At 39.7% G+C, this 9,816-nt stretch overlaps 2 protein-coding genes across 2 annotated transcripts; both read left to right on the forward strand.

Moving 5' to 3' along the window:
- Window positions 1-258: 258 nt before the first annotated feature.
- On the forward strand, window positions 259-5,033 carry LOC115738675 (GDSL esterase/lipase EXL3-like). The gene is made up of 5 exons (XM_030671372.2): window positions 259-622; window positions 1,963-2,093; window positions 2,196-2,429; window positions 2,862-3,117; window positions 4,744-5,033. Exons 1-5 carry the CDS (start codon window positions 343-345, stop codon window positions 4,935-4,937), a joined length of 1,095 nt encoding a protein of 364 aa, XP_030527232.2. The 5' UTR covers window positions 259-342; the 3' UTR covers window positions 4,938-5,033.
- A 3,079-nt stretch (window positions 5,034-8,112) lies between these two features.
- Window positions 8,113-9,473, forward strand: LOC115738666 (SKP1-like protein 1B). Its single transcript, XM_030671362.2, has 2 exons — window positions 8,113-8,544; window positions 9,092-9,473. Exons 1-2 carry the CDS (start codon window positions 8,254-8,256, stop codon window positions 9,263-9,265), a joined length of 465 nt encoding a protein of 154 aa, XP_030527222.1. The 5' UTR covers window positions 8,113-8,253; the 3' UTR covers window positions 9,266-9,473.
- The last annotated feature ends 343 nt before the right edge of the window (window positions 9,474-9,816 follow it).

Raw genomic sequence — 9,816 nt, forward strand, 5'->3', positions numbered from 1 at the left:
AATCACTTTCTAGAACACGAAGCCGAATTTCTCCCCTCCACAACTCTTTAATTTTCACTAGCTAACTCTAGAAGGATTAACAAGTGTAAATTTGTTAGGGTTCTAATGATTCATGTGTCGTTTCAACGAAAACGGGAAAAAGAAAATCTGGCATATTATACTTTCATATGTTAGACCCTCTCTTATTTTAATCATATCTAGTTCCCCCGTTTTCTGCGCTATATGTACCTACAACTTGTTCATGCCATGAGCAAGAACATCGCCATCCATCTGCCGCACGTACGTTCGCTTCCTTTCTCCTTCCCATTTCACCGGCACATACCCGAGAGCAAAAAGCGAAGCATGTCGTCTTCCGAGCTCGTCCGTTCCCCGGCATTACTTTCGGCCGTGTTCGTGCTGTCTGTCTCGGTTACGTTTCTGCCGGCGAGGGCTGTGGTGAAGCTGCCGCCGAACGAGACGGTCCCGGCCGTTATCGTGTTCGGAGACTCGATTGTTGATGCCGGCAACAACAACAATATGTTGACTCTCGTCAAGTGTGACTTCCCCCCCTATGGCGAGGATTTCCAAGGCGGCATCTCGACAGGAAGATTCTGCGACGGCAAAGTGCCATCCGACCTCATGGGTTTCTCCTCTCTCTCTCTCTTAATTTGTGATCAATATGATAAATCTGATCGACCATACCTAATACCGATGTAGTCTCGAACCTTTTGCGCAAAATTTCAATATAGTCATTCATGCCAACTTTTGCCGGAAATCGTTGACGTGGCGTTGTGCCATATAGGACGGCTGACGATGATTGGATCGTCGTGTCGGTGACTTCCGGATAAAATTGACTAGAAAGATTACATTGAAATTTCGCGCAAGGAATTTTTTTTTTTTTGGACTAAAATAGCAAAATCGAAAAGTAGGAGACTGAATTGACATCCGTACAATGAGTTCATGATTAAGTGGGTAATTTTTCCTAGTCTCTCGTTAGGCACGATTTTGTAGCAAATAATAGAAGAGGTTAGCACTACCTATGTCCCATATGTGCCCCCAATACCTACTTAACTCACTTCATGTTGATTAATGATTAGCGTCTGTCTCCTTTTCCCATAAACCCACTCAATCAAATAACACATCCAAACTCAAACTCAAACTCAAACTCAAGCCCATACTGCAACCCAATCTCTCCCTCTCTCCCCAATTGTATCTTAATTCTAACCGTCCGATTTTAATTGATTCATAAATTGGACGTTTAGATATAATCTAGGAAAAAGGAAGCCCAGAAAAGAGGGGAAAATAGAGCCATCAAAGTCAACACCACCCTACACCAAAGTGCCATCAACAAGTCAGAATCAGATTGTGGGAAAAGCTTAGGGCGTGAATGATAACCATTTTTTTTCAGAAATTGATTTCTGGCTAGAAATAGTTTTTTCTATTTCTATTTCTGGATGAGTTTCTGAACAAAAAAATGTGTTTGATAACGATATAAAATTTCTACTCAAAATATGTTGGCCGACCGGGGGGGGGGGGCGGCGGGGGGCGGCCGCGGGCCGCGGCGGGGGGGGGGGGGGGGGCGGGGGCGGGGGGGGGGGGGGGGGGGGGGGGGGGGGGGGGGGGGGGGGGGCGGGTATTTGAGAAAAATAAGATTTCTATGTTTTGAAAGTAGAAAATTTTGTTTCCTTTCTTTCAAATCTATTTATAAAACGTTTGAATGTTTTTCCCTTAATGACCCAGCTGACATTATCGAGTAACAAGTCTCGCCAACTTTGTTTTCCAGTCATCCGAATCTGAGTCTCGCCTCAGCTACATCATAGCACTACAACGTGGCTCAATTTAATCTAACGACGACGTATTATCTAGTCATTAATTCCTCGACAAGTCAACAATAATAGGGAAATTTTGTTGTTTTGTTTAGGGTTCAGACATTACTTTCTCTTGTACGTTAGTTAATATTGCCTAATGTGTCTCCTATTTCAGCGGAACAATTAGGCATTAAAGATACCGTGCCCGCATACTTGGATCCAAATCTACAAAATCAAGACCTAGTCACCGGGGTGACCTTCGCTTCCGGTGGCTCCGGATATGATCCGCTCACGCCCAAGCTTGTGGTACATCTGCACATCAAGTTTATGTTCATTTTGTACTTTTAGACAACTCATGTTAAGTCATGCGTCTACCATTGGTGAAAAATTGTTCGATCTTTTGGACAGTCGGTCATATCAATGTCGGATCAGCTGGGTCTCTTCAAAGAGTACATAGTAAGGTTGAAAGGGTTCGTTGGTGAAGAGAAGGCCAACTTCATCTTGGCCAAAAGCTTGTACATGGTGGTGTCCGGGAGCGATGACATCGCCAACAACTATTTCACCGCTCGTGTGAGGCAGTTGCAATACGACGTGCCTGGATATACTGACCTCATGGTCGGATTGGCTTCCAATTTCCTACAGGTATCATTTTGTTCTTTTGGCTCTCCATAGATAGATGTGTAACATAAATTACCTGTTAGAATATGAAATTCTTTCAATGGTGATGCCTGAAAGGTTGGAGAGAACGATTAATGGATCATGTTGCTAAAAGTGCCCTTGCTTCAATATCTTTTTCGCAAGTCTATAAGTATGTACAACGACGACACACACACTCACATCTATAATATATTTGTTAGCCTGCTGAAATTGCATCCCATGACGAGAAACTCATGAGGTTGCGCAAGTTAAATCGTTGCATAGAAGTTGACCCGGCTTCATTAGGTAGCTGTTTCCTATTGTCTTCCACAAGAGCCACCTAATTTTGAGTATGATTGGAATTTTGCATCTACTTTTGCTTTCAAGTGTTCAAGAAACCCTAGCAATACACCCTAACATCGGCTTTGATCGTCGAAGGATTTATATGACCTCGGAGCTCGAAGAATAGCAGTGTTTAGCGCACCGCCAATAGGGTGCGTTCCTTCCCAAAGGACACTAGCAGGTGGAGCGGTACGAGGTTGTGCAGAGGAGCACAACGCTGCGGCTCAGTCGTTCAACACCAAGCTCTCTTCCAAGATCGACTCTCTCAACGGCAAGTTGCCCCACAGCAAGATGGTCTACATTGATGTCTACAACCCACTCCTCGACCTAATCAAATTTCCCCAAAAACACGGTAAGATCAAAGCAATACTTTATGAGTCTTTTGATCACCCACCGGGGGGGCGCCGGGGGTTCGGGCACTCTTCCTCTCGCAAAATGTTGAGTGTTCGAATCTCGGGGGTGACTAACGTGTTGCCCCGGGTTTGCTCCCTGTTTCCTGGATCCAAAGAAAACAAAACATAAGTCTTTTGTCGTGCAGAGTGAACGGACATGTCCGTAATTATCCATACATACATCCATAAAGTGCCACGTTTTCCTCCAACTTAGCTAGAGGAAACTACTTGTTTGATCAGTGGATTATAATCTTGGATACATCACTCGTATTTATATTTCTTTAATTTTGCTAGTGGGTGATGCTCATAACTTTTAGGGTTTTGTCAGCCTAACAGTCTGATAGTACTGCCAGTTATTTTTCATCACACAATCTCTTAATCAATAAGTGTTTTATGCAAAACACGAGGTGATGATGTGTAGATCTACGATCGAGGTTGTACCGTCCCCGACGATCTTGTGAGGGAAGCATTTCTCTAACTTTTAACCCACTAATCTTAAGAGTGATTAGAGGAAGTTGTGACCCGTCCATATGTTCATGCCTTTTTCTCTTTTCTAGTAGCATTAGATTCTCGACTTGGTGTGTAGGCACATTATTTTTGGTCATATTAGGTCAATCGCCCATAGAAGGTCGAGTTTATCGTTACAAGCTCTCAGGTGTGGCAAAACAACAAAAAAATAGGTTTCATATATGTAGGCGGGATTTATGGAAGAATCGGGGTTTTCCCCGTTCTTGATTTGAGGAAACTTCTTCCAACCAATCTTTTGATTGGTGGTTATATACATGGAACGCACCCATATTTATATTTCGCTAAAGGGTAATGATATAGGTGGATCCTTGAGGGTTTTTTTTTTTCATTTCGATCTAATCATTGAACTTGACATTCATTATGTGTAATGTGTCGTTACGTACATTTTTATAAAATAAATGGTCAAGTTTACATCCTAGGCCAAAATTATGTTTTGGATTGTAACGACATTTTCCCAAGGCTACAAATCTTTGTTCCTTTAAATGACGCCAGTATGGCAAATCTAATGTCAAGTTAACATAAGTTACAGTATATCAATTGACAATGCTAGAATTTTTAACGAAAGGACCACATTGAGTGGATTTTATAATATTCAAGGATTAGATTGAAAAAATAGAGTTAAAGTACTACATTGAACATGGAAAACAGTTCAAAAAATATCCATGTCATTATTCTTTAATTAAGTAAGAATGTGAGTGATGTTTATAACTTACTACCCACCAATCATAGATTAGGGAGAAAGGAAAACAAAAATGTTTTGTAAAATTACCATCACGACTTTTCAAAGGACATAATATTTCAAAATTCGAATCACTTAAATGAATTTAAAGCAAGCAATGAACGATATATCTAAATTCTCAATATGATTCTAAAACCGCACGCTCTTTCACCGTTATCGAACGATAGACTATCGTCCTACACGTGTCATCGTCCCTCTTGTCAAATTGGCACGATCAATCATAAGATCTTCTAGAGACATGTCTAAGCTCTGCTCTAACATTATACCGCATAAATAGAGATGGATTAACGATTCTCTCTCTTTTAATGAATCAAACCAGGTTTTATGGTTGCCGACAAAGGGTGCTGCGGGACGGGGAACATCGAGGTGGCAATACTGTGCAACAAACTGACTCCGTCCACGTGCACCGATGTGTCCGACTACGTGTTCTGGGACAGCTACCACCCCACGGAGAAAGCATACAAAACCCTAGTGGCTCCCCTCATCACTAAGTATCTCAATAAGTTCTTCTGATTTGGGCAAGATGAGGTTCATCATGTACATCCATGGAGCTCCACCATCGCTTCGATTGAATGTCGAACGCGTCTTCCCTAGAAACCAACGTCTTCTTTTATGGCTCGAGTCGTGATTTGGATCGAGAGAATTTTATGATGTCCATCGACATTCGACAATTTCAGTCTCAATTTTTCCTGCACTAATCTTTTGTTCACTTAATATTTTTCCATGTCCATGTATGACGCCCGAATAAATACTAAATAAGTGTGATTTCTATGTTAAGAATCATTTTTTCATGTCGCCGGTGTGCCACATAAAAATCATTTTCTTTTGAGTGGGCAATAGAATGAATTGACGCAATAAGTTCCAACAATCAATCTTTAGTTGCATGCATAGCTCAAAAGCTAGGGGAAATTTGCCCGAAAAGCTCTAGACTTATTATACGGACAGTCAATTCAACCTTAAACCTTTTAATTTTTTCAATTCAATCATAAACTTTTGATGATATGCCAATTTAATCATAAATTTTTTAATTGTACCAATTTGGTCATAAAGCTTTTGATGATTTGCCAATATAGTCCTTTCGGCCAAATGTCTAAATAATAATTTTAGGACTACATTGGCAAATCTTCAAAAAGGCTTAGGACTAAATTGATACAAAAAAAAGATTTATATCTAAATTGCCAAATTGTCATAAATTGATTTAAAAAAGGGGTTATGATTAAAGGTTTAGGACTAAATGACACAATTAGCATGCTAAGATTGAATTGGTTGTCGTACAATATGTTTAAGGCTTTTTGGATAATTTTCCCTTCAAAAGTGACCATATGAAAAATTCGTATGCATTTGAATTCCTAATAGCAAGCACACTAATTAGAATTTTCCTAACCTACATATATGTTGCAAGTAAGAAGACCATTTAACGACATTCAATTTCCACATATCTTCAAAGAGATTTCAGACACGTTATGCATAGCTTGATTAACAATAAATCACATGAAAACTTAAAGTACGGCCATTTAATATTCAGTGGGAGAGCTTCGAATCAATGAGATAGTACCGGCATAAATGGATCCTAATCTCAGGAATGAAGATCTTCCGATGGGTGTTTGCTTTGTTAGGGAAAAATATTTAGAATGGGGAGAAACAAAATCGGATTTTGAGATGTTGATTCACGTTTTTTAAGAAATTATTTATCCCATAACATTGCTAATGGTTATTAGTAAAAATCTTTCTACATACAATAAAGTCTCGAAGTGAGAATATCATATAGTAATTCTTATATTTCTCTAACAACTTTCAAAGGAAAACAATCGGAAAGAAGATGGTATATCTTTAGAAAGAAATGACAATGAAAGTTGAAATAAAAAAATATTGAACAAAAACGTTGAATATATAATAGAGAATTTTTTTTAACAGATATGACCTTTGAAATGTGGTATCCCTGTGAAATAAATGCTAATAAGATAACCGCCAAGTGGGAGAAGTCACATCTTTGTAGCGAAATACTTTTTAAAAAAAAAATATAGCCAAATACATGAGATTAATATACATACAAAAATATCTCTTTCGAGTTAAACTTTTATGTAGTGGTACAAAACTCTATCAAAGTTAACTTGTTATTTTAAATAATAAAATCGGATAAATGCATATATATATATATATATTAATTTCTTGTTTCAACGAAAAATTCTATAATTTACTTAGCATTATTATGGCCTTGTGCTTGTTCTTCTTTAATGAGCTTTCTACAAAATAACCCTAACTTTCGTAAGAAGCGATACCACTTCTATGCACACATAAGTGAAATATCTACCGCGTGTTTATGTTAAAACATGTTGCTAACTTATATTATATTTCATTAATAGTATAACTCACCCTACAATAACGTTACGGATGACATTGATTTCTCATGTCTAGGCTAATGTTAGTATCAAACAATCACCTTCAGTAACTTATTCTTACCCATTAAACCATTTAACTAGTGTCCGATAAAAAAAAAATTATAACTAGTGATGTATTGATATTAGGTTAGGTACTATTATTGGTGATTTTGTCGAAGGGTTTCAGCCCCATTAATTTTTAGCTCATCTTTATCACTTCTTCTGGTAAAACATTTATAAAGAAATTAGTTAGATTCTTGCTTTACCTTACATAGACAATTGTTATGGTACAATCCTTGAATCAATTGTCTTGCGTACTTATGTCTTAAACTAATATGCCTAGAGTTGCCATTATAAGTGCTACTACAAGCTTTTGTAAAAGTAGCCCGACTGTCATAGTGAATAGAAATAAGAGGGATAAAACTAGCCCATAATTTGATGTACAACAACTGATGTATAGTCCATTCAGCCTCTTTGCTAGTTGATGTTAAAGTAATGAATTTAGATTCCATCATTCAATGAATTATTCATGTTTGTCTATTGCTTGCTATTGCTTGCCTAAGATATAGCACATCCTCTTAACGTGAAGATCCATCCATAAGTGGAACGTATATATCCCACACTCGTAATCAACTAGCATCGTTATATCCTTATAATATAGCCGGATAGTTATTATTAAATAATCCAAAATTTGAGTTATCTTAAGATAACAAAAAATTCTAGTAATAGCATTCCAGTGTTCTATACTTGGATTATTAGTATATCTACTCAATTTACAGATAAAAAAAATAATATCAAGTCTAGGCACAATGCTAGCACTCGCATATTCAAGTTTTTTTTTTATTGCTATACCCGTATTATAATTAAATTTAACATTGGAATCAAATGAAATGCTCATTTTTTGAAAGTAAAATGCTACATTTTTTTCAACATAATCACTTTGGCTCAAAAAGTAACCCCACCATGTTTTTTAACTTTAATTCACAAGATAATAGTTACTTCACCCAAATCTTTCATCTTAAAGATAAAAATTAGATACTTCTTAGTCGCAAAAATTCCGATCATATTCAACGGCAACGAGGCAGAGCTCGGTGGGAGGCGTAGAGGGACGGCCTTGGCCGGGAAGGAGAGATAGAGAAGAGAGATGAGCGGGACATATATCTTATCCGATCATATCCTATCACCTATCCGATGTCATGTTCGATTGGCCAAGCGCATCCTAATAAATGACAACCACGGTCAAGAATTTTTAGTTACAACACGTCATCAGCGGGATTATACGGTTATTTCGCCCCACGTAACCCAAAAACACCCTCGAAGAAACGGCCCGCAGTCCCCGACGGAGATAATAAAATCAAGTCCTTCAAGAAATTTCCCCCAAATCGTTAGGGTTTCCCTGCAATTGAATCGTCGCCTTCCTCTGCTCCCGAGAATACGCGTGCGCAGGAGCCATGTCGTCCACTCGCAGTATCATCCTCAAGAGCTCGGACGGAGAGTCCTTCGAGGTGGAGGAGGCGGTGGCTCTGGAGTCCCAGACCATCAAGCACATGATCGAGGACGAGTGCGCCGACGACGGCATCCCCCTCCCCAACGTCACCAGCAGGATCCTCTCCAAGGTCATCGAGTACTGCAAGAAGCACGTCGACGCCGACCGCGCCTCCTCCGTCGCCGACGACGACCTCAAGGCCTGGGACGCCGAGTTCGTCAAGGTCGACCAGGCCACTCTTTTCGATCTCATCCTGGTCGGTGCTCGTTCCCTTTGCTCACTCTTCGATTCCGGGGATTCCGCGTAGGGTTTGGGTTTCGTGGGAGATTCTGTGCGGGGATGTTGTTTTGCCTTGTCTAGGCGTTCCTCGCCGACGGCGAGGATTTTGATGTTGGATTTTGCTGATTAATATGGTTGAGGATCTGTTCTTTTTAATCGGGCTATGTTTTGTACGTGCAAGTCTAGTGTAAGTTCGTCATCGGAGTCTAGGGTTCGAGGAGATGTTACGGTAGTAATAACGGATCGCGTACTTGTTGCTCCTTTGTCCTGAACATGTTTGGAAGTTCTTTGTTTCACGTGGCTTTTGAAGATTGAAGCACGGTTTTTGGAGCTCATCTCGGTTTCGTTTTCACGCGATGATGTCTTATCACTTGGGTTTTTGCTTAGTGAATGCTGAGGATTGACTATTTCAGCAGCACTATTATAGATAACTCAGGAGCTTTCGAAGTTGAGTTGAATCTCGTCTCGTTAAGGATTGCAGTACTTATTATTTACCGTATGGCGTTTTGCTTGATATGTGACAGGCAGCGAATTATCTGAACATCAAGGGGTTACTGGATCTGACCTGCCAGACTGTGGCTGACATTATCAAGGGGAAGACACCTGAGGAGATCAGGAAGACATTCAACATCAAGAATGACTTCACGCCGGAGGAAGAGGAAGAGGTTCGAAGGGAGAATCAATGGGCCTTTGAGTGAAACGATGTGCTTAGCGTTAAAGCCAACGTTTCGCTCTGGCATTAGTCATTCTTCACTCAGGGAAACTGGGGTCGCAGTTTCTAACTCGAGATCAATCTTCTAACTTCTTGCTAGTGTGATTGAACCTTGTTCTTTGTGTCATATATGGTCTTACTTTTTACATAGCACACGTTTAAGAGGTGATGGCTCTGTTTCTTGGTTGCTGCAATGCATTGAGGCCTCTGTTTTCACCTGTTTTACTAACTGTGGGTTGATAATGATCAAAGGTGTTGTTTAATTCGTTTTTATGCGCAGAGCTTGGTATTTTAAGTTGCAGCTTACTTGGGCTCAATGTCTTTATTCTGAATTTTGACTTATGCTGGTGGATCGAAATGAAGTTCAGCTTAATGGAAATCCTAAGGCCAGTATACCATTGTAAGTGCATGTTCTGTCTATGCATGGTTAAAACTAGTTAGAACTGATAGTTGCCCCTGTTCTTGCCATTGCCATTATAGGTACCGTCATATAGCTGCAAGCAATGACACACCTATGCCACGACTTCAGGCATGGCA

This window comes from Rhodamnia argentea, chromosome 2, assembly GCF_020921035.1.
Source record: "Rhodamnia argentea isolate NSW1041297 chromosome 2, ASM2092103v1, whole genome shotgun sequence".
NCBI classification, from domain to species: domain Eukaryota; kingdom Viridiplantae; phylum Streptophyta; class Magnoliopsida; order Myrtales; family Myrtaceae; genus Rhodamnia; species Rhodamnia argentea.

Bases quoted from the DNA above. Each gene is read 5' to 3' on its own strand.
- LOC115738675 (XM_030671372.2), top strand. From the start codon at position 343: ATGTCGTCTTCCGAGCTCGTCCGTTCCCCGGCATTACTTTCGGCCGTG. The intron at 623-1,962 runs GTTTCTCCTCTC...CTCCTATTTCAG, and splicing joins AGTGCCATCCGACCTCATGG to CGGAACAATTAGGCATTAAA. The intron at 3,118-4,743 runs GTAAGATCAAAG...GAATCAAACCAG, and splicing joins CAAATTTCCCCAAAAACACG to GTTTTATGGTTGCCGACAAA.
- LOC115738666 (XM_030671362.2), top strand. From the start codon at position 8,254: ATGTCGTCCACTCGCAGTATCATCCTCAAGAGCTCGGACGGAGAGTCC. The intron at 8,545-9,091 runs GTCGGTGCTCGT...GATATGTGACAG, and splicing joins CTCTTTTCGATCTCATCCTG to GCAGCGAATTATCTGAACAT.